At 41.7% G+C, this 24,898-nt stretch overlaps 1 protein-coding gene across 1 annotated transcript in view; it reads right to left on the reverse strand.

Annotated features, from left to right (window-relative positions):
* The window catches only part of thrab (thyroid hormone receptor alpha b), a 172,296-nt gene that overhangs the window by 43,848 nt on the left and 103,550 nt on the right, over nucleotides 1-24,898 (reverse strand). The window contains exon 4 of the mRNA XM_085416969.1: nucleotides 8,485-8,863. Coding sequence (XP_085273095.1) covers nucleotides 8,485-8,540 — 56 coding nt within the window. The 5' untranslated portion in view covers nucleotides 8,541-8,863. The remainder of the gene's footprint in view (nucleotides 1-8,484; nucleotides 8,864-24,898) is intronic.

Below are 24,898 nucleotides of genomic sequence, written 5' to 3' on the forward strand. Positions count from 1 at the left end.
TAGCCTGGAGAATTATATCCATAACAAACACTGAAAGAGGCCCCTGTCCTATGTTTAGAGGGCCACAGTCGCCTATTGTTGTGCTTACATGCTGCGGGCCAACAGCTGCGTCTGCCCCGTCCTATACATCCAGAGCTAATGGACACTTTGTTCCCGCCACTCTCTAAATTACAGGCTGAGGAAGAAGGGGATGTAGTATGCCACAGAGTGAAAGCAAGACAACTCCCTCTGATTAAATCCATAACTCTACAGTAACCCAGACATAACCAATAATAAACATGTAGTTAAAAGCTCAAATATAAACAGCTTGAAATGTTCTGAACTAAAACCAAAGGGAAACACTTAGTAGGTATTCGACTACATTTAACTGGATTTTTTTTCCATATCCAGATGTGTCTGGTGTGCACATATACACTCTGTTATAAATATAGAGGTTCAGACTTATTTGGAGGCCTATCTCCACCCACCACCACTTCCCCTGCCGGTGGCGGACTCCCTCAGGTGTCGGTGTGTTGGTGGTTCTTTGTGTCTGGGGGTGGGCGTCCGGGTACACACCGGCTCACTCCTTGGCGGCCGCTTGTCGGGGCCTGGGGCCTGGGGCTCGCTCGGGCCCCCTTTGGAGGTGGGGTGCCCCCGGCCTCTCGGCCTAGGGCTCGGTCACTCAGGCGCAGCTGGGGGCCGGCGGAGCTCACGGGCGCGTCACTGCAACCCCCCCTGGCTTCTGCTCCGCGGCTGCTGAGTGAGCCCTCATCTGGGACTCTCCTCAGCTCTTACTGGAACAGTGGCGCGGCTGCCCCTCTGTTGGTCTTCCATGGTCTTTTGTGTTCTGGGGGCCTCTGGATGTCTGGAGTTTTGATCTCCTCCATACCCGCTTCACACCCTGGAGGACGGGGCTGAGGCCCCCCCACACTCCCTAGCAGATCATTACATGGAGAAACCTTTGGAATGCAAGCATGCTGATCCACACAGGTATGCACACATGGGTATTCACAGACGCGGACTAAAGCTTTCTTGGCTGCTGCCTCAAAGCACACTGTGCGCTGTCTATCTTGCGTGCTGCACAATATTGTTTATTACTTAGTAAATACTGATATCTATGACTAGCTAGTTTATTGTGATGGTGCTTTGTTTTCTCTATTATTATGTTGCTCTTTGTTGTTTGCTGTCTCCTCTGTTTGTTTGTTTGTTTGTTTGTTTGTTTTTCTCCATACAGGTGACCCAGGAGTTTTTTTTTTTTGTTTTTTTTTTGTCTCTCTTCCCCCCCCTTCTCACCGTCTCTTCTCCCCTTTGGTTTTCTTTCTTTCTCTCCCCCTCTCTCTCTCATTCATTCCCCCTGTCCTATTTATTAAAAAAAAAAAAAAAAAAAAAAAAAAAAAAAAAATGACAAAGGATGAACTGAAGCTCTGCCATCACGTAATGTCGCATACTGCTGTTTCTGATGTCATTTAAAAAAAAAAAAAAAAAAAAAAAAAAAAAAAAAAAGACTTATTTATGTTGATACTGTGAAGTGAATATTTTTTTTTTAAAAGAAAGATTTCACTAAAGCTGCAAGTTCGTTTAGCAAATTTGACAGGATGAATAAAATTAATCTGTCATGCAAACATAGTAGCGCTGAAGTCTATTTATTCACACAATTCTCAGTCCAGACTAATGCACACGACAAAGCGAATATAGACTGATATTGCATGAATCAAACCAATTCTCACTGAAAGTTTTCACAGTTTCATACTGGGCGTGGTGGTTTTACATGATCATGAGAGAGAAATCCCAGTGCTTTTGCCAGTATGAAGCACTTGTTTTACACGTAACCACACCAAAGAGATCTGCAGCATGTATTTGCTGTTATTTCTGTGATCATGATATAATAACTCAAATTTATAACCCAAATCGAACAACACAAATGCAGTTCTGCCGTGAAATGTTCACAGCTCTTTAAAGTATCACTGAGATCCTGCAGGGGGACTTTTCTTTCACAAATGCAGAAATAAAACCTGACAGTGTTTCAGTCAATTAGTCTGAGGTTTACGCCGACTGACTCACAGATTGACACCCACCCACCTGGCCTTAATGGGTACCCGCCTCTCACATTAGGGGTAATTGTGAAATAAACTCTGGTTTAAGAGCTTTAAAAGATGGTAGACTGCAGGTCACACTGATCTCAAACAAACGAGGATGATCAAAATACATTTTTAAGTCCCCAACGAACAAAGGAAGGGGACGTTTAAAGCTATTTCAGCTAATCCCCTATTCACCACAGGTCGCCTACAGTGTCAAAAACATTTGGCAGATTTTTACACTGGATGCTCTTCCTGACACAACCCCCACAAGGATCTGTATCTCCTCATGGGATCAAACTGGGGATCTTTTGCTTGGTTAGGCAAATGTGTAAACCACTACACTCTGCATCCACAAACAAGGGAACAGGAAGTAATAGTCGTAAAATCCATAGGAAGAGAGCGAATAACAATGCTTTTAACGTGGGCACAGCAGGACATCCTCATGTATAGGGGGAAGGAAAAGCTGAATGTTGTTTATGTGCTCAGTTCCACCAAAGACACTGTTGTGGGAAAATCTGACCAACACAGAGACTTTGGCAGTGAGGAAACAAACCTTCACTCGTTCTTCACCTTCAATCAAAGGCTCATTCAAGTACATTGTACTTCACCAGATTCAATCAAATGTAACAATTTTACTTATGTAACAAAATTACAGGGAAAATTTTACATTCAAGTCAGAAATTTGGGCAGATTTTTTTTTTGAGTGCATAAAGAAAAAGAAGCACAAAACATGCTTGAAGATCAAAATATGCAGATTGAGTGACACAGATGGCGTAAAAATTCACTTCAGGTTTATTTATCTAAATAACACCAATAATCACCTCAAGGCGCTTTATACTATATGATAAAGACCCTGCAGTGTTCTGGAGAAAACCCCAACAATCAAACCATTTTCCTTCCCAGCAGGAGCAGCCGCGGGGAGGGGCAGCCGTGCCCGGTTTGAGGGTGGGGGCGACAGGAAACAGCTACAACATGTAGACGACTGTCTGCAAAGCTTTGCAATCAATGCATAACCATGAAGTCCCTTAAAGCAGTCCACTATGCACTGCACTTAATGGCTGATAATATCATTCTGCTCCCTGTTTTCCTCCTGCCTGGCAGCTCCATCATCAACATCCTTGGTCCAGTATATCCACTCTCTCTCCTCTCAACATGTCAGCCTTGTCTCGCTAACTTTGTCTCCAAACTGCTCTGCCTGAACTGTCTCTTTCAGACTCACTGATAATCATTTCATCTTCAGCTCCACCATCTTTTTGTCAGTGCCACTGTCTCCAAACCATACATCATAGCAGGTCTCATCTTGTAAACCTTCCCTTTCACTCTTGCTCCTATCCCCAGTTTTTCACCTTCATCTTTCAGTTAAATGTCCCATGACTGGACATTTTATGCACTACGTTCAGATGCAAGAGAGCAGACATAACTGGAAATAAAAATCACGTGCTTCGATGAGGATCGTCCCACTTTTTCAAATAAGTGACAATTGGAATAAAACGTAGTGTGCAAAAACGAAACAAACAAACAAAGAAATTGTGCAGCGCAGAGAGCCAAACAATCACAGCTGGTTTTATTTTTACCATAACACTGTGCGGCTTGTATATAGCGTCATCAAAATGTGCGAGACCATCCAAGGAGGGGACGCTCTGCAGGGATACTTCTATGTCACAAACTTTTTCGCCCGCCATTCCTCTTCTCGTGTTTGTTTTGCATCTTCCAAGCAACAGTGACGCCATAAATCGCGGCTGTCAGTTACAAATTTTAAACAAGGTTTAAAAAAATATCTGAATGAGAACGTCTGGCAGTGACTGTTCCGAAGAATTCAGACTAGAATCTTTACACGCCGCACACACTGCACGGCGTTATCTGCTGAATGTAAACACCAGCTGAGCCCAACTGGAACTGATCTGGTGGGACTGGTCCTCATCAGCCAGCACCTCCAAACTGCATTCATAATCGGCCTGACAGTCGTTAAGTCCATCTCTAGGTTTACATACGGCATATGATTTGGAGAAAGAGCACATATTCTCCATGTGTGTCAATGTCATTGTTTTCCTTTGCAGGACAGGCGTCCTCCATTTGTCTCTACGTGTAGAAATTAAGAACAGCAGGTCTGTTTGAGGCTTAAGTGCGTTCCCTGACACAAATCCAACAGCACGACACAATTACTGCGAGCCATCTTATGTTATTTACAGTTGAGAGGAGCACTTAATACCAGAGGTGGGACCAAGTCATTGTTTTGCAAGTCTCAAGTAAGTCTCAAGTCTTTATCCTCAAGTCTCAAGTCAAGTCTCAAGTAATGTCAGGCAAGTCAGAGTCGAGTCTCAAGTCACTGGTGTAAAAGTCCGAGTCAAGTCACAAGTCTGAAACTTTGAATTTCAAGTCCTTTCGAGTCTTTAAAAAAAAAAAACGAAAAAATAATGTTGCAGTTATGCTAAATGTAAATATTAGACCATGTAATTTTTTAATCCGTGTTTTTCTCAACACATGACAAAATAGTGAACTTAGAAAATATACACAAATTGTGAAATTGCACCTCTTTAAAATGCAGCTCAATTAAACCTAGCTCCAAGAATAATTTTCACCGACAGTTCTGAGATAAGCTGCATGTTATTCTTGGATGCGGTTGTAGGACCAGCTTTAAAATCGCATGACAAAAATATCATACATATTAAAAAAAAACTGCATCACCAACGTAGCCTGGAAAACATTTGCTAGTTAGATGAAGTCAGCTATCTCATCGTAGCATATTTATATGCATATTTATAATTATACGGTTCTTGGAGTGAGTGCACACACTCATGAAGTTTAGTAACTTCCGGTCACTGCAACAAACCCAGGTACAGTTTACCGACGGATGGGTGCAGGACCTTGAAATGCACCGTGTAGAACGAAAGACCATCGTACGTATCATAAGTTTACCAGTCTCACAAATCGTCGTCATAAATACACATTCCTTAACCGTTTATTAATAGGACCTTTGAGCTCAACGGTAATTAATTAGTAGTGGAAATAATTTCTGGTTCATCACAGAAATGTAGCAGTGACAATAATACTGTATGCTGTAATCGTACTGGGCAATTAGTGATACAAAAAACCTGTTTTATCCTGTGAATAAAAGTATATGTTCTTGTCAATGTACCATAATAACAGAAGCGAAACGCAATATTGTGTCAGGACAATTCACTATTTATGCACAATAAATAAAGGAGCATAGCGCGACAATTTCTGTTCAGTGCCAGACTTGCTTGTAACCTATATCACCAATTATGTTATGAAAATGACGTATTAACTACTAAAAAACACTGACCTTCGTGTAAATGCTTGGAGCAGACTAACCTGTGAGCTGGAGTGTTCTGGGACGTTATATTTGATCTTTGAATGGCTGCAATCCAGACCATCCGTCGCGTCTTTGTTACTTTGGAAACATGGCTCGAACAATTTCTCTTCAACGACGTAATCCGATAACAACCGATCTCTTTACCCGTCGGCTTCCCGTGGCTGTCATGCGACCGGCTATTGCAGTTAATAATACAACAGCTTCTTGACATTTTTGTGTTTCTTTTTATCGCTGTGTGACTGATTTCAATTGAAAGCCTGTGTGCGCTAGTACCGCTTGCCACGAGTTCCCAGAATCCTTTACGGTTCTACCCGTGAATGACGTCACATTTTCAATCTCTATATAATATGCATGTTAAATTTTATATTTGGGGTAAAATATCAAGTCTTTTCAAGTAAACCGGTTCAAGTCCAATTCAAGTCCCAAGTCATTGGTGTAAAAGTCCAAGTCAAGTCACAAGTCTTAGAACATTTTTTCAAGTCAAGTCTAAAGTCATAAAATTAATGACTCGAGTCTGACTCGAGTCCAAGTCATGTGACTCGAGTCCACACCTCTGCTTAATACTTATTGTACACAGAGAAAGCCAACGATTCCACATGCAGACAAGCACCACCAGCTGAGCTGTGATCGTCTCTCGTGCATGATGGATGGGAGGATCTCACATAAGTGCAAAGGATAAAAACAGGCCTCGCGCCTCGTGAACAAAGTTTCCTGGATACAAGAGACTACACAACACTTGTATGGTGTAAGCCTTTACCACTGTTAATGCAACACAGTGCAAGCAGTCTTGCGTCAGCTATGGTGACATGTTCAGAGGAGTGATGCAAGGAAGAATCCGACATGTGCAGCAATTTGTGCATCTTAATATGTTAATAGGAGCACGAAGCAAAACAGCATCAAAAGCGAGTGCCGAGAATGAAATTTAGTGCATAGAATGTATATTTGTATGGATTTATTTATAGAAAAAAAAAAGAAAACAAAAATCAGCTGAACAAGGCTGACGACGTATCAATCAATCTTTAGGAGGAGGGCGTATTCTCCGTCTGCCTTCTGGTATCCAAAACACCACTTTAAAGGACCGGATCAGATCACAACAACTGGTTGACAACACGCAGAAGGGAGGGGTAGAAATTTAATAAAATCCACTGTCATGCTGAGCACACTAGTGATATCCACTCTAAGCAGAAACCACTCCAGTCTGTAGCCTCGGGAGCTTAATTCATCGTCCTTTTAACGTGCAGAGTACTGCAGCCAGCAGGTACAGGTGTAAACAGAGATACACTCAGTTATTACACCCGCACATGTGAAATGAAGCAAGATGTCTTCTGCCACGCCGACTTTCTGTTTCCCCCGGCAGCAGAGCTGTTAATCTCCTGACAGGTGTCCGTGTTATCTTAGGAATCCGTCGGCCTCTGACGGTGCGGAACAGGCAGTCAGTCCCTCCACACGGTAACTAAAACATGACCTTACATTTTACATAAATTTGACTGCGGAGACGAAAGACTGAAAACGTTCCGGTGTTAAATTCAAACACTGCATGTTAATGCCGGTGTCCAGTACTGCCTTCAAATGCTCGCTTTATCCTCTGACTGCTCAGCCTGTAAATGGTATATACCACATGGTGTAAATACAACTACTCATTTAAGACAACAAGACGACAAACCTGTAAGGAAGGGTCTTTTTCGGCATGATTTAATCCAAACATTTCATGTTTTTGTGGCAGTTTTATCCAAAATATATACATTTTTTATTGTAATAAGTTAGAGTTCACCCTGAAAATCAAATGTAGGACATGCAGAGAAGTGGTGTGACAGAAGAAGATACTCGTTGAAGGTAGATGATCTACTGTGGTGAGCCCAAAAGGGAGCAACCAAAAGCTGAAAGTGCTATTAATCCATCTGTTCAAATACAACAGGACTGTGAGCAGGTTTATGTAGGACCTACTTCCTTTCTACCGAACTACCCCCATCAACTGTATCGCTGTGCAAAACGAGCTACCCGTGACCTCCTGCTCGTGACTGCGTGGCAGGATGTAAACACTAATGGGAACCCACTCAGCTGAGCTGTAATTAGCTGGCTGCACGCTTTAATTGGCGGATGTAGTCAGACAGTTCCGACATGAAACTGCACACACATATCTAGGTCATGATTTGTGGAAAGAGGTGTTGCTATAGTGTACTTCTTAAGATTCTGACCACCAGCTAGTTTCCACTAGATTCATGCCAGAGGAGAAACACGTATACTTGATTTAAGGGTGAAACAGATTTCTGTTGTGTTAAAATTGCTCATTTAAGAACTTATGGGCAACAACAAATACTATAAAATAAAGACCTGATGTGATTAAACAGAAGCTTTCATGAAGCTTTCAACACTTATTTTGTGAAACCACAAAACCAACCTGTCATTACACCTTCAAATAACTGTGAAGGCGACGTGTCTTTACCTTCGACATTTCACAGTTCAAATGAAAGGAAATCGTGGTGCTTTCTAATTAAAGACTTGTTTCAAACCCAAAGCAGCCTGATATACAGCGATAACTATTTCCTTTACCCAGAGGCCTCTTCCATACAGCAGTATGAGAAAACAGTCCATTCCACTAATATTATGTTTTCATTAATGAGAAGGGGCTTAAAAAGCGCCATGTTTGTTTGCATTTAGGCTAGACTGACTCAGTCTGAAGAAGCTGAGCGAGGGCGCGGACGTCAGGGTCAGGAGCAGCTGAAGGTCTAGTTTCTCAGAAACAATTCAGACAAGAGGGAAAGGGCAAGAGGGAGAGAGGGGCGAGTGGTACGGAGGAAAAAAGAGAACACGACGATGCTTAGCTTATCTTGAAAAATGAATACTGCCTTATCAGAAAACCTCTTTTCTACAGCACTAAGAAAAAAATCATGGCTGCTTCAGTAAAGATACAACCTACAGTAGGAAAGCTAAAGGTAGAGAAGGAGATGGGATGGCTATAAAGGAACTGGTACGACTACTGCTTACTTTTAACAGCCATTATGAAACAACGATGCCATTTCAAAATTTCAAAATTTGCTTCTGAGGCATTAAACTGTGTTAACGTTAAACAATAAATACATAATTCAAACTCACTGTTTCTCTTCTCCCTCTGATGGGTTAGAGTCCTGCTCCTTGGGCATGTGTTCCATTCACCTTAATTCCATCCAGCAGCCAATCATGAGAGACTGAGGCAAGCCCCACCCTCGGATGCACACTTGTCATTCGCCGGTTGGGACGAGTCGGTCAACAAAACATAACAGGGGCCAGTCCCTAGGGGCCGGTCCCTGGTGTCCTCGGAAGGTGGGTTTTGGGCGTTTCTCCAAAAGGAGTGCACCCGGTGTGTTGTTGCTCAGGGTGATGCTGGAAAATATGAAAGATGATGTAGGTTCCTCGGGTATATCAGCTGGCCTTGAGGCCAGGGCTGGAGGTGGATGACAGTCTCAGGAACGCAGTGGCAGGACTGGGATCCAGGCTGGAAGAGAACAAAGGTCACACTCAGATTAAAAAGTCTCCAGATATGAAACAATGGGAATATGTGCACGACTAAAGCTCCCATCTATCAGGACAATAATGATCACTTAATGATTAATACACTGGAAAAATAGAAACCACATTGAAATATCAGGCATAGATTGAAGTTTAGACTGTCCTTGGGCAAGATAATAACCCCAAGTTGCTCTCTGATGAATGTGTGTGAATGTTAGATAGAACGCACTTAGAGAACGCAGCAACCACGTCACTAATTATGGAGGAATTATGGCTTAACTCTGAATGAAGGTAGTTAAAGTAGTTGTAGTTTCGGTGGACAGCAACAGAATAAAGTTGCTACAAAGACAGCCACTGAAGACCTGGTTGTTCTCGAAACAACCTTTTCAAAGACAACAAGACATTCCACACAACACCACAACACTCATTTTAGTCCTAAGAGTCCAAACTGACAGTGAGTTTCCTGTGACAGCAGGCTGGAGAAATCTGGAAGTGTTCATATCAGAGAAGCTGCAGTCACAGAGTCAAGGTTACTTTTTTCACTACAATGCTCTATAAAAATGTGTCGGAGAGAATGATCCCAAGATTTGAATCACTAGGAACCAAGGTAGACACAGAAATCAGACCTCAACTCTGTAAAACCCAACCCATCTCAAAACCTGAGACACAAACTTGATCCGAGACCTGACATGTTGCTTTGAAACAGAAAGCATTTATACAACACTTCTACCCAACGTGCTTTACAATTTGCCTGTCAGTCACGTACAAAAAAAAAACCAAAAAAAAAAAAAAAAAACCACACAAACAGCAATGGCAGCAAGTCATAGAAAGTCATACAAGGCAGTGGCCTAACCACAAAGAGCAGTTGGGTAAGCGCCTTTGCCCTAGGACATGCAAATTTTAGGAGCTTGGAACTGAACCCAGACTACTTCATAGTTTAGCTACAATTATCCCACACATAAGGCATTTTGGTGCACGTTGTTATCTTGGCGCTCCCTCCCAGTGGGCATTATTTAACTACCCATCTGAATGTATGATCTGCATGAATGCAGACAACTGATAAAGTCAGAACGGGACACCAGACCGAGTCTACAGGCAAGAAAAAGCTAAAAAATAGCCAGGTTTGAGGTCTTGTGCCACGAACGATCAAAAAAAGTCTTCTGAATTTGTTTCACCAAGGATGTGGCCATACTACAACCAAACAAGTACTTCACTACATGTTGTGACCACTGAGTTAAGCTGTCAAATCCACTGAGACTCATACTCCATCTACCATTACATGACCCTTGGACATAAGAAATAGAGGCTTTTACTCATGCATGCAGAAGCAAATAGATTTTTTTCCCATTCACACGCAAAGTTAAAGCTGGATAAGTTGGTCTGAAGGTCAGAAACTCTGTCACGTTCAGCTGTTACTGGTGCCATTACTAGTTCCTGGAAAACTGCTTAGAGAACGTCACCTCTTGCAAAGGGTTAAGTAGTTTTAAGATTAGCAGCTGAATCCGTGAAAGGGTATGTGTGTTTGTGTAAGTACTAAGAGGATCTTGATCCTTTAACCCCTGCCCTCCTCCCTCTGTTGTTAAAGGAAGGCTTCTTTCTTTCCTTTGCTAACCCTTCATTCGATAGCTTTCTAACAACAGAGCACACACAGAGCACAAGAATGGCCACAAATGAGACCAAATTAGTATTACTAACATAGAGAATATGCTGTGTGCAATACTGTTTTAAAAACAACCTTTCTAAACAGGAAAATGAGGCTTTTATCAGTTATTTTGTGGCCATATTAGCAGAAGGTGACTGATTGTGAAACCCTGAATCTGATAATATCAGACCGATGGTTGCTGAAAACAGTAAGAGTGCAAGATAAAATCCAAATGTGTGGTGGTGCAGCAAGATTTCTTTAAATCATTTTGCATATCAATCCATTTTCCTCCACTTAAAAATAATTTAAAGACCAATGTTCATCTGTAAAAGCATGACCACTAATGAAGGTAGGCTACATCATTTATCAGTGCATGCAAATAAAGTTAAATGACTTCTATGTTCTTCTAATATATAAAGATGCAATTTTCGACATAGGTAAGTAAATATCTCCTCCATCTCCTCTTTCCTTATGTTTGCAGAGGTGTATATATGCAGGCCCACTGCTCCATCTGTCTGCTGATTGTATAGGAATTTCTTTTAATTATGTATTAATAACATTATTTTATTGTATGATGCCTTGGTGCCAGTGGATTTTAACATGTCTCACACTCATACAGTAAGACAAATGGTGGGGGTCTAGTAAGGAAGTTGGGGGAAGCAGACAACTTCACAGGAAGAATCTTTTGTATCTTCTCTGACGGACTCTTCTCTGAGGTAGCAAGGGAGTGTGAACCTTAAGGTGTGAAACAGCTGTGTACTGCCTTTTGTTCCTGAAGAAGGTATTTAACTGAGAGCCATGTTAGGCTCGCGAGACTCTGCTGGCCGTCTGCCCCGCGGTCATGCAGGCTCTCCACCAAGCTCAGGTTTTTCTGTTCTTTCTTTGTGATTAAAGAATGTTAGCTACCGCTCACCGCTCGTCTGCAGGCTTTATTTAATGGAAAACTTCCACAACACTATATACGGTGCATCTACTCACTATCCATTTAATCTGTTTGTTAATGCAAATATCTAATAAGCCAGACACATGGCAGCAAACAGAGCATCAGAATTCAGGGAAAAAAGTTGATTTAGGTGACTTTGGATGTGCCATGGTTGTTGTCCAATGGAGACACAGGAGATTCACATCATGGATGTGCAGCTGACAAATGTGCAGTATGTGTGTTGATGCCCATCCACCCATCCATCCATCCATTCGCTTCCGCTTATCCTTTTCAGGGTCGCGGGGGGTACTGGAGCCTATCCCAGCTGTCATAGGGCGAGAGGCGGGGTACACCCTGGACAGGTCGCCAGTCTGTCGCAGGGCCAACACACAGGGACAGACAACCATTCGCACTCACATTCACTCGCACATTCACACCTAATGGCAATTTGGATTTTCCAATTAACCTATCCCCACAAGTTGCATGTCTTTGGACGGTGGGAGGAAGCCAGAGTACCCGGAGGGAACCCACGCAAACACGGGGAGAACATGCAAACTCCACACAGAAAGACCCCGGCCTGATGTTGGAATTGAACTCAGGACCTTCTTGCTGTGCGGCAACAGTGCTAACCACCGTGGCACCATGCTCACCTATATATATGTAACGAAAAATAATTTCCCCCAGGGATCAATAAAGTATTCTGATTGTGATTCAAATGGATTGCTGCTGGACTTTGCATTATTGGGCCCTTACCAACCACCGATAAATTTCTGAATGCAGAGTTGTATGTGAGAATAATAAAACTGGTTTTATTAACATTGCAAAAATTGTACAATCATCAGCTAAAAATTTTAATAAACATCTGTTAAACAAAACAACCTTAATCAAGAACCCCACAAAGACTAAATATTAGGCATGAAGTAGGCACTTAAAGACACTTAAAGATAAAACACACGCACACACACTGAGCGGAGTAGTCTACAAGGCTGAAACCAACAGGGCAAACTGTGGCGTGATATTGATATAGGACAGGAGTGATATAAACTGCATATCAAATATAAATGGAGTGTGCTTTATCATAGCTCTACTCTCTATCAACATCAACAGATCACCACTACAAGTGGCATTAACCTCAGTATGTGTCTGTAACACAAACAATAAGTCGTTTATCACACTGGAACAATGAGCTCAAAATCTGAAAGCAGAGTATTGTCTGATTAGGAACTGAAATTACATCCAAGTACCATATGCTATTAGAGCAAGACAAGTCTTTTTAGAACTGGACCCTATTCCTTTCCATTTTCTTCACTGTATCTATAAACAGCGAGGCTCTAGGGAACTGTAAATTATAATGATGCTGCAGGTTTAGTTTCGGGGTATATTTGTAGAAATAGTGCTTCAAGCCTCTGGTTAGGAGTTACAACAGCTTCTTTTGGACTAAAAAGCTTTGGCAACTATAAGAGGGTAAGTACCCACTGGGGTGGTTGCCCTGGAACTATGTGCCATCCGAGCTTTTCTTCTGCTTGCTTTAGCATCGCTAATTGCAGAGGCACTGCTCTTTGTCGACTTTTACTTCGTTGTGAACCTTTTTACATCCTCTTCATTTTTTCTCTACATTTCCTCACTGTATTGTGTTTGCCAACAGCGAGTTATAGGGAAGTGCTAGTGCATGTTTTTTTCTAATTTGTTCTAAATTGTAAGATTTCCCGCACTGGAGGCCTGGACTTCACTGCTGGAGTTTCTTCCAGTTTTTAGTCCTAAAACTAAAGACTGTCAGTTTTTTAATGTTCAAGTGTTTCCATCAATTTTCTCCAGAGTCCAGATCACAGGGGTAGAGTCTCCTCTCCTTGGCTACTTCCAGCAACTTTTGCAACAAGGCATGAGCCCATGGGGCTAGGCCCAACCGAGCTCAGCCCCAAAGAGCTACACAAGCCTGGGCCTCAGTGGGCTCACTAGCTGGGTCCTGTGCAGCGTGGATCAGTAGTAGTCGAGTGCAGTCACTGGTTGCAAATACTGGCTACATGACTTTTTGCAGCACTTGTCCCCTGTTGGCCATTAAAAAGACTGCAGGTTTAACACACTTCCACATTGGCTTCACTTTTCAGATTCAAAGTCTAAGTCTATTTTTCATACCATTTATGGTCCTACCAAAAATGGGCTTCCAAAAACTTTGATGGTGGTGAATTTTTTCTGTTTTCACACCGTTTAAAAACAGTTACTCTAAAAACACTCCTTTAGTGTTAAATCAAAAAACACGGGCTGTTTACTGATCTCTGCTATTGACCAGGCTTCTTTAAAGCTTTCAACCTTTAAAAGGACATACAGTAAATTCTGAATTCCACCCAGAGAGCTCCCTAACCTTTGTATTGATTTATAACAGGCATTAACTTTAATTCATGTTACTACAAAGACTGTTGAGTCATTAAACAGATCGTCCAAACTCGGCACCATGTTTGACAAACTCTTCCACAACTTCTCTCTTCTATAAACTCACTACCTGTGAGTTTATGCAACACAAAGTGGCACACGGTATCATGATCACAGATAGGATTGAGCCTCGAGCTTGTTAAGTACTTGTGAGGCTGTATCTGCTACCCTACCACACTTAGAACATCCCCATATATATATATATATATATATATATATATATATATATATATATATATATGTGTGTGTGTGTGTATGTGTGACTGTAGAAATGTTCTATAAGTCTTTGTCAAAAAGTGACATCGCATTAGACTTTGCAATAAAACTTATCTCCCCCTGTCCACAAGCTATAACGTTCACCTGTTTCATCTTAACTGTGTCCTTGTTTGCTCTCATTCGTCCTTGATCCAATTCAGGAAGTTATGCTTGTATAAATATTCCCTATATCCAAGGTCAGGGCATGAAAATATATTTTAAGTGGTCTAGGGCCAGTAATGTGTACATTGCATACTTGAGCTATGGAAAGACAGCATGAAACAGGGAAGATGAAAGGGGGCAAAGTGAAAGACTAAGAGCCAAGAAAAAAAGTTGGGGATAATATATACAGTACATGGAGAGTGGAAGTAAAGCTGATGAAAGCTGGAATGAAGACAAAACAAACCTACTTATATGTGAGCTCGAAGACAAATAACAGGACGAGGTAGAGCTTGTCAAAGCTCTCATTCGGGTATTTTGAACATGAACATACAGGGTGGGCCATTTATATGGATACACCGTAATAACATGGGAATGGTTGGTGATATTAAAGTCCTGTTTGTGGCACATTAGTATACGTATGTGAGGGGGCAAACTCCTCAAGATGGGTGGTGACCATGGTGGCCATTTAGAAGTCGGCCATCTTGGATACAGCTTTTGTTTTTTCAATAGGAAGAGGGTCATGCGACACATCAAACTTATTGGTAATGTCACAAGAAAAACAATGGTGTGGTTTCAACGTAACTTTATTCTTTCATGAGTTATTTACAAGTTTCTGACCACTTATAAAATGTGAAAAGAAAGAATTTTCATGAAAGAATTAAGTTTCGTTGAAACCAAGCTACTACTACCACTACTGTACATACAAAAAAACCCACAATAACCTTACTCCTTGATTTGAAAATAGGCCACCAACGTCTCTCGTGGAGCCTTCTCCAGGCTAATCCCCCTGGTGTACTGAAAGTGAATGAAAACTGTGCCAAATTTGAGCATTCTTGTCTTTATTTAACAGTAAAGGTCAGCCAAGAGACAGAGTATAGGGAAGAGAATCACCTCTAACATTCATTGGTTGTCCATTACACACTAATCCACTTTATATCATAAAGTCCCCCTATAGCGGTCACTGCAGCTATTGAAACGCATCAAAACACCTCATACAACATTTTGAACTTCACCAGTGTCCATCCATTTAGCCTGCCAAAACATAGTAAATGCTCTCTAACGTATACATAGGCATGATTTTCACACCCAAAAACAGAACAAAAAAAAGGAGAAAACTAATGCTCACTGCCTACTGATGCACACCTTTTCAGTGAGTTATTCAACCTTAAAACTGTAGCAAACTGTTGCATACTGTTTTCACACTGAATGTGCCCCAGATTCATTCATTCATGACTCCTTGTGGTGTCAATTACATCGACTTGCAGTGATGAGGAAGAATCTCACGGGGAAATCGGTGCACTAATCATAAAGCAAACAATTTCAACCAACACCTTTAAACAATGATAATGATAGGCACACTGACACAGAAACCAGAATCCAGTTACCTTTAGTTAAACAGACATCATGATGTGTCATAGATTGTCTTGTCAATGTGTCCAGTATTGTTGAATCGTTGTACCATGATGCCAGTGTTATCATAAGATAGCATTACCGCATGAGATTTCTGGAAGAAGAGCCTGCAGCAGCAGCAGTCACAGTATAAAAGGAAAAACTTTGTCACAAGTACGGTATAAAGTAACGCAGCAGAAGTTTATTGACAAACCAGTATCCCAAAGTTTAGTTTTCAAAGATTTCGACATTAATTTTGCATGCAGCTACATTTGCTCCAAGTGATTTACAACACTCATAACATTCTTTAGATCCTGTTTTCTGATGGACAAGATGACACATTCATAAAGATCCTGATGACTGTGCATTCATCAAATATTGATGCGATGACATTTTATGTGAAAAAGACTTCCAAAATTTAGGTTCAAGGAATTCTAGGAAGCACGCACAGCCACCCACACTCTTTAAAACTCACACATCTCAGCTTCATCTACCTTGACTAGCACACTTTCCAGTACGGCCTCAAAATTTTAATTGGACCTGCAAACGCTGGCGTTTTCCCCTCAAACAGGGTTCACCTTTAATTGCATGCTTTAAAATGCATCAAAAGAATAACTAGCGAATGCATGTTGATGCCTGGAGAAGCAGAATTAATTAAACATGACTCTTTCTATGCCGCTTCAGGCCAGAAAAAAGAAAGAAAAACGAGAAAATTAAAGAAAAATCAAGGTACCTCTGCTCTTGAAAAACAGAGGAAATGAAGGTGGATGACAATGGAGAATGTGGATATTGTTAATATGTATCGATTTGGGGAAAATCAAAAGAAAATAAGTGGTTGAAATAAAATAAAAGGACATTTCTTTTTTATCTCTACATCAGCTGGCAGTCAGTTCATGTGAGAATAAGTTGTCGTGCAGCTTTGACATGCAGATGTTGCTGCATCTATGTCTAATTGCAAACTTCCAGCTTCTAAACCATCAATGAGAAACTGATTTGCCACATCTGACATGCACGTCTCGTGTCACTCAAGGTCTTCCATTATACTGTCAACGAACAATATTTTTAAACCCTCGCATGACCGATGCGATCGTAAAACCAGCTCGAGTGGTCTGATGAATGTTTGTCGATGAAGCGACTGCGTTGTTTGTGGTATCCCAGGCGAAAAGACGATGACAGGCCTCATTTACAAACACTTCGTAAAAATGTTTCGCGCGCAAACGCAGGATTTATGCGACTTTGTTTGTACATGAAAGAGGACAAACTGCAGTCGAGCACGTCTGCGCTAAAGATCATGAAGTCTGGATTGTTGCAGAAAACAAATCTTTGAATTAAACCGTTGGCCTATTATTAATCCATTCATTCATTAGCAGAATATGACATTGAAAACTGTTCATTTAATGGACGCATTGAGCAAATATCCATGAAATTGATGCCCTTTTATATCAATGTTTACACCCTCATTATTTCACATAATTAAAGGAAACTTCTCTTTCTTTGTTTACCACAACTGCACATCTGCAATAGAGACAAAACCACCAGAGCACCTTCACTGTCTTATCATGTGTTTTTCACACGTTTGCATGCTGAAAATTGACCCTTAACCTAGTAGATTACTAAGTGAAGCCTGTAAATCTTGACCAATCGTCACTATGAAGCAGCACACCTCAGTTTATGGGTCAGATCCACTAACACACACATGCATGTCAGTTAGAAGTAAATTTACCTGTGCACATGACTCAGGAATGCATCAGGAACTTTGCAAGCAATTTTGTACACACCCTCATTACTGTTCTATCTCAGCAAATCTAGAACCTGCAGTAAATCTGTTTGGTTACACGTTCTCGATGGTTCTGCATGCAGTTTGTAACCTCTAAAAACCAGTTCAAGGCTAAGATTGACAACCCTAATGACGCTTCGGAGCAAGTCTAAAAATATGCCCCCACCCCAATTACGTGTCTATTTAAATGTCAAAATGTCCAGTGTCTAATTAGGAGAAAATATGCACCCTTATGTGTTGCCCGAGCATTTTGATTTAGAGCTAATTAAATCATAAGGATTGCAGTCAAGCCTACATGGTGCTTGCTAAAGGCCCTACTAGTACAGATATTCATGTACAAAAGTTTATACACATGTCTTTTCATTTAAAATATGAAATTAGTTGAGGTGAAATAAGCACACATTAAAAACAAAGCATAAACATGTCTTTCCCTATAGTTGCAGCAGTTATAATGTAAATGCCAGTGTTAATGCAGTGGAGGATGATGGTGCATGCATGCCTAGCCTCTTGAGCTCCTGAAGAGAGCCCTTATTAAAATTCACACCATGACAGCAGACGTTGGGGTCAGTGCTCCCGAATCCCAAGGGTTGCCGGGGCAATTAGTGGTTAAGTAATGAAGAAGGGGCAGGGCAAAGTTGTTGATGCAGTCCGATCATAGAGCAAACGGTGGTAGAAAAGGGGAGGAGGAGGGAGCTGTTAGTACCTCAGGGTTAAAAGTAGTCAAAGGCAAAGACATCATATTTCATGCTTGGTCTCTCTCCAGGCCAATTACTGCCAGGGAATTATCAATATGCGCTAATAGATCACGGCGAAGCTACAAAATTATGTCTGTTGCGGCCATTCTTCTAAGCGTGACCTTGTGGTTGCGAGTATATACAATCACAGATGTCTGCATACACAAAAAATGTTAATGTTCAACATCCACGTGTATACAGAGATGGGGATTCAAGGTTTCATGCTCGTCAGGTAAAGGACAAATACAGAAACTACTCAGAAAGTGCATACATCCATTTATTTACGTTGGTGGAAGCAATAACAACTCAGTCAGCAGCTTGCGACAGGCGCCGCAGGAAACTCTTAAAGAAAAACAGCATGTAGGAATCTCTCGTTACAAACAGTTCGAACTCTGACGTACTTTGACAGCGAGCGTTCGGGTGTAATTAGGTGCGCTTGGTTTGCCTCATGTATCCTTAATTCAGATGTCAAGCAAACAAACACTGGATTTTTTTTAAAATGTGACACATGTTCTTTGCTTGGTTCGTAACAACAGGGTTTCATTTCCAAAAGAGCCCTCGTCTCACTGCTTGTATATCAAACGCTTTGATACACAACACATGCTAAATCCCCCAGTTTTCCAAAAAACCCTGAAAAGAGTTTCTCCTCTTGTATAACTGCAGTGCATTCTCATTCAGTTTGCATGCACTTGTCTTTAAGTATGCATACTGCAAGTTTTGCATATTGCCCCCCAACCACCACTGCTATTTCTCTTAATCCTTGCATTAACTATCTCTGTCATCTCTTCTTTTTTCTTAATTTTATGCCCTTGCAATTTTTTTCGTCGCCTCTTCACCATCTGTCCTTACCATATACTTTGAACATGCCACTCTCACTGACGATCGTGGCGACGATAAAGCTGGTAGAACAGCACTCACAGGAAAGCAGAACCGCTGTTTATTTTGCTATTCAATCATCAAGAAGACATGTTACCAAAAAAGGCATAAAAAAAACGACTCCAAACAAAAAAAAGGACATAACTACTGTGAACTCACAGACTTAAACATTTTGAAGCCCTTATTGATCCTAATTAATACTACCTTTGGTGTTGTTGTAGTCAAAACTGACCATATTTAGATGAAGGGACTAACTAACAGAACTTGGTGAGTAAGGTTCATCCACAAACTGCATGGATACATTCATAACAGACACACACACTAAGTTGTGGTAATTAGTGATAAATAAACGATGAATAAAACACCAGAACTTCCCCAAACTCAAGAACAGACTTCTTGGGTGGGGTTTTAATGCAATTAAACGCACAGCAGGCCATAATATTTTGTCAGCTCATTACCTCACAAATGCGTCAAAAGGCAGGCAGCACACCACAAGCACGCGCTAGCTGTTCATTTCAGACTCTCTAATTATGTGAGGTGAAGCCAGATGGCTCCTGTATTTGCATCCACCTGTCACCTATCGTGGCCCCTAACAAGGATTTCTTACAGAGGAGACTTCTAATGAAAAAGTTGCATGGTTGTTGTGAAGGAGAAATTTAGTGTTGGACACACTAATATGAGAGCCTGTGTGAACTGACTCGCATTATGGAGCCAGCTTCAAGTGGACATAAGAAGAACTGCACTTTAACATCGGATTCATTTTTTCAGCCCACGAGGATGCTGCTTGGTCTTGCTGAAACAGGCAAGCGAGCAGAGAGAAGTCAGCAGAGCCAGTTCACATACAGACAGGCATGCTGGAAATACTTTAAAACCTTTGTTTACCCAGATTAAGGAGTCTGAGCACACATTCGACCTCAGTAGCTGCCCAATTACAGTGTTCAAACAAACTGTGGACAGTTAAAGGTCAGCTGCCTTGCTCAGCGGCATGTCAGCAGTAGCTGTTTAAAGGGAAGCCCAGCGGCACACCACAGCAGATCACGCTGGCGCCTGGCACCGAAACTGAAGACCAATGGAAGACATAAATTTACATGAGACATTTGAATACTAGCAGGGCACGGCCAAGTCGCTAATGATGCTGCCAGCCTCCCCTTCGTCGCTCCCAACAGTACAAAGTCTCCTATTCTTAACATTTTATTGTTCCATTAAAGCAGACAGCCCATAAATCTTAACGAGGCTCAAGTAAAAACAACAGACGTTTTGTGTCCTTCCTTTGTGTCTTTCTGCTATGCCGTCTGTTCTGATCTTGATTTGTGCGTCAGTTAACGTTAAAAATAATCAATAAAGGTTGCGGCTATGAAGCTGTTTTTTTTTTTATTGCCAATAAACGTGTCATTTAATTCTATCATTCAACAGATGAATCAATTAGCCTTTGAGACAGGTAAATAATTGCTTATAATAAGTTCTCAGAGTCCAAAGAAACAATAATATTACATTTGAATATGTTGATCCTGGCAAGTTTATTAACATGGTTATCTTTACTGTTTCCCATCACAGTTAAATCTATGTTTTAAACGCTTTAAAGGCAGCTTTATTGCAGTGGTACTTTTTAAAGACAAAAGTAAAAATAAATGCACACAGAACAGGCTTGTAAAAAAACAAAACAAAAGGGCAAAGCTGGATTAAAATGAACTCTCTCCAACAGGTCTGTGTTAATCCTAAAAAAGTAAACATAGGATGGTCAGCAGGCCTAAAGGTACTGTACTGCAACTAAAGTAACCCTTGTGTTTGCATACAGATCTAAACTGAGGCCAAAGATTAAAGTGCAGCATGAGTAAGGCCCAGGTCATATATGCCTAGAGACCAGCTGTTGACCCCTCGACACTTACCGTGAAAAATGTGTATGTCAGCTGCTGTAAAATCAGTTGCTTAAGCTCCTGAACCAGGCCTACAGACTGGTCAGAGACCCCCAAGGCAAGTGTGTAGTGGTTGCTGGCAGCCTCCTTCTAATTGCTTTGGTTGCTCTGCTGTGGTTACTTGTAGTTTGCATGGAGGAAGGTGAGTTGACTGTGGCAATCTGATGCTGAGGCTTTCATAGAGCCCCAATCTCACCATCATGGAATCAGTCCGCAATTAAACAAAGAGACTGTCTAAATCCACAGAACGGAGCAAAGCCTGCCAAATACCTGAAAAACCCCGTGTAGACAATCCAGTGCCTTATTTTTAAAAGCACCCTTGCTATACTTTTAGTGCACAGTGCTGTACATCTCCAGGTACTTTTGACATATTAACTTTTAATGCACTAGGCGGAGAACAATTTGCCCTTTCTTGCTCTTACTTCCACTTTCTCCTCTCTCCTCATGTCCCTCCTCTTCCCACCCTCCTTTGGCAAGGACAAGTTCAGGTGCTGCCAAGAATGTGACTGAGTTTGGAAAACAAATCCAGCTAGCTTCTCTTTCTTTGCTCTTCGAGTTTTCTCTTTTGCACCAATGGCTGTTGTTTCTTGTTCTTTTTTAAGGTGGGCCACTGAGTGCAGCAGAGCTCCCGACAAAAGTTTGCAACTGAGGTTTTAGACAGCGACCTGCAGCTCACCGCTTTCAATGCAGCTAAGCTAAGCCTCTTTCTAACCCATTCTTACAAACACACATTCAGCCGTTTCTCCAGCTTATTAAAAAAGTGCATTCTGTGAAACTGGAGGCTGTATAGTATACTTCCACTTCCTGACACTTGTTCATTTCCTCACAGCTAATAGGACACGACAGATGGATGAAGGATAGCTCCTTTTGGAAGTTTGTTGTGTTCCCCTAAAAGGGTCCAGGCGATTAGGGAAGGTAACAAAAAGTGTCCGGGTCGGAAAAAGGAGACAGAGAGGCAAAATGGTTAAATTAAAGAGTTTTATTAAAGTTTCTATTAATAACTCAGCTAAAAGAGACGGACAGACAAGCCGCTATCACCATTTAAAGAAACAAAACAAAACTCAAGCGTCGGTCAGTAAACTGAAAAGTAAGTCAGGGTTAGTGGTTAGTAACCAAACACACTCCTCTCTGCCAAGCAGGAGTGCAGCTCACTAGCTGCACCCACTCACATGGCATCCTGGCACCCGAGCTCACCTTTCTCTGCCCTTAAATACTTTAAATTGCTGATGGGAGTCAGCTGTACGAAAGAAAGAGGTGGCACCTAAGGCAAGAGAGGACACGCCCACGCAGGCAACTTCAGAAGGATACCCTGCAAGGACCGTAACAAAGTTAAAGAATTAACGGGTATTAGCAACAATGGGTGGTTGACAACCACCCACACTCCCTTATCTCTTTTATAATCTGTAAATAAATGATGGACCATGACATCACCCATTGGTTAGTGCAATCCTGCTTTTTAAGCCTTGATTTCAGCAATTTTACTTCTATGTCGCTTTTGTTTGTTCGTTTTGGTGTACTGAGCATACTTGGACAAGAAGGTGGAGTGTTAAGGTAACAACAAAAGGTGCATCCATCAAATGTATGGGTCCACTGCACAGATACAGAAAGCCGTTATTTAGCATTAAGAAATATATAAAGCAATTACTACTACTTCAATCACCAGCACAGGCTTCTTGGATGGGCCACACCTCACAGCAAGACATAATTTGTAAGACAGTTATATTAAAAAACTTAACTCAAACTCAAATATAGCTGAGAGGTCCAGTTCGGTGCTTCAAAGTAAACCCTAGGAAACATCTAGCATCATTGCAACCAAGAAACTTTAACCTCCAAAGACCCAAACTCTTCCACGGCATGCATTTTTAATTTCTCTTTGATATTTGGGCTGACTGGGACCCGGTCAATGTAAAAACAAAGAATCACCAGATTTTTTTTTTTTTACCCGATCTAAGAAAAATGAGAGCCACATATGAGGATATTCGTTTTAAATTTTGATAAAACAGTGGCAGTATTAATGTCCTCGTAAGTGGATATCAGGCCCTTGTAGAGCAAAATTTAGTATATTGGTCTAGACAACCCAAAATGTCCACATATGTGGACGCCAGGTCCTAGGAGGACCACTATTTAGCAATTTAAAAATAAAATAACTTTTTCCGTAGTGGTCACCAGTGCAGGGACCAGGTGCATAATGCTGGTTTAACTTTAAGACTGAAATGCTGGAGAAGAGTTTCCTCTGTGCGCGTGCACTCTCACGCCAAACGTCACTCTACCAGAGAGGAAAAGGTGTGACTGTGTGGTGTGTCGGCGTGTGCAGGTGGTATAATTAGTCTAGAGGAGCAGCAAATTCTGTTTTCAGTGTGTGAGCGTGTGCATTTATTAATGTGTGTGTTACTGTATAATTAAGTGTGTCTCAACATTAGGCAGAGTGAGCTGGCAATGCTGATACTAGAGGAGAGTTTGTGCGTCTGTGGTGCGACTGGGCGCCGAGCCTAACGTGCCTCAGTGTGTGTGTGCGTGTGCATACGTGTGTGTGTGCATGCACGGCCATACACACTCAAGCAGGCTGACTGCACGGGTAACTTTATCCAACTGTGCCAGCAATCTGGGACTCCGATTTCCCTCTCCTCCCCTCCCGCCTCGCTCGCTTCTTTTCACTCAACCCACACAGTTACTGTTGCCATATCAACAGCCCTGGGAGAGGTCTCCTTTTCGCAGATACGTGGAGCAACAGGAAAACTCCCAGAAGGCCACAGCCATGGCAGGCTTATCAGCAATATCAGTACTGATATGTTTGTGAATGAGCGTAATACGCAAACTTGCTGGAACCTTCAAAAAACCCATTAACAGCAGACGTCCATCCATGCCAGAGGTAGTGCAACACTGCTCAAGGATACATCAAGGTGATGCCCTTGATCTTTCCAGATAGGCACAGAATGCCACTATGGCACCACTGATGGTTTCATTCTTTCAGCTATTTACCTTTTTTTCCAGATAATTTGAATTTGTATGAAGTTGACTGTGAAGCAGCAGCAGCTGTGCATGTCAAGTTGCACTACACAAGCCTAGCAGTGAGTATTTTATGTCTTCCAGCATGCGTTCACTTTCTCAGAGTTTACAAACAAGGCTGGGGTGCAGGCACCAGCCGCAGCGCAAACAGAACAAAACAGACTCGCGTCAAGCGCACAAACAAAATCATATAAATAAATATGTGTAAATTACCAAGAGAAATGAAAAAGCCTAAACAAATTGGGACGGGTTTAGATTTGAGAGGGAGCCAGTCTGAGCTCCGCTGGGAAGACAAACATTAAGATTCAGCCCCACATCATCTGGTTTCTTAACGGGAATGGAAATGTGCTGTAATCAGTTATACAAGTCGATTTTTCTATTTCTCACTGTGCAGTATGGCACTTCGAGTGCTATATTATACTATATACGTCCTGGGAATGTGCTCGCTGCATGCATGCATGATGACAACTGGCCGTGTATAAGATGACACCTCTGACAAGACTGAGGCCATCCTGACCATATTTGAGAGCTCAAACACTGCAAGAGTGAGCCGTGCCCGTCGGGTATTCAGGTCAGCTGCCTGTCAGCCTGTTTAAAGAGAACAGACGTACTAATAAGCAGAGGAGCATTCATCAGACTCTTTAGTTTATCGTGCAATATAGTCTGTCATCATCTGCTTGATGCTTTAAATATTACCATTTCACTGCAGAAGGCTGACAGACTGAAAATATGACTACCAATATCTGCGTTACCCACATAAAAGCTTTACCCAGGCTGGCAGTCATATTTAGTGCCCCCCTGGAAACCACCCATCATATTTAGTGACTGAAGCCTTGGTAGGTACCTGCTGCAATCTTATTGCTGTGCTTCTCTAGCACAGCAATAAGATCCTGCAACAGGTGCAGAACTGCTTCATCG

The sequence above is a fragment of the Rhamphochromis longiceps genome, linkage group LG8, assembly GCF_057381845.1.
Source record: "Rhamphochromis longiceps isolate RC_006_pf linkage group LG8, R_longiceps_female_GT1.1, whole genome shotgun sequence".
Taxonomy (NCBI): domain Eukaryota; kingdom Metazoa; phylum Chordata; class Actinopteri; order Cichliformes; family Cichlidae; genus Rhamphochromis; species Rhamphochromis longiceps.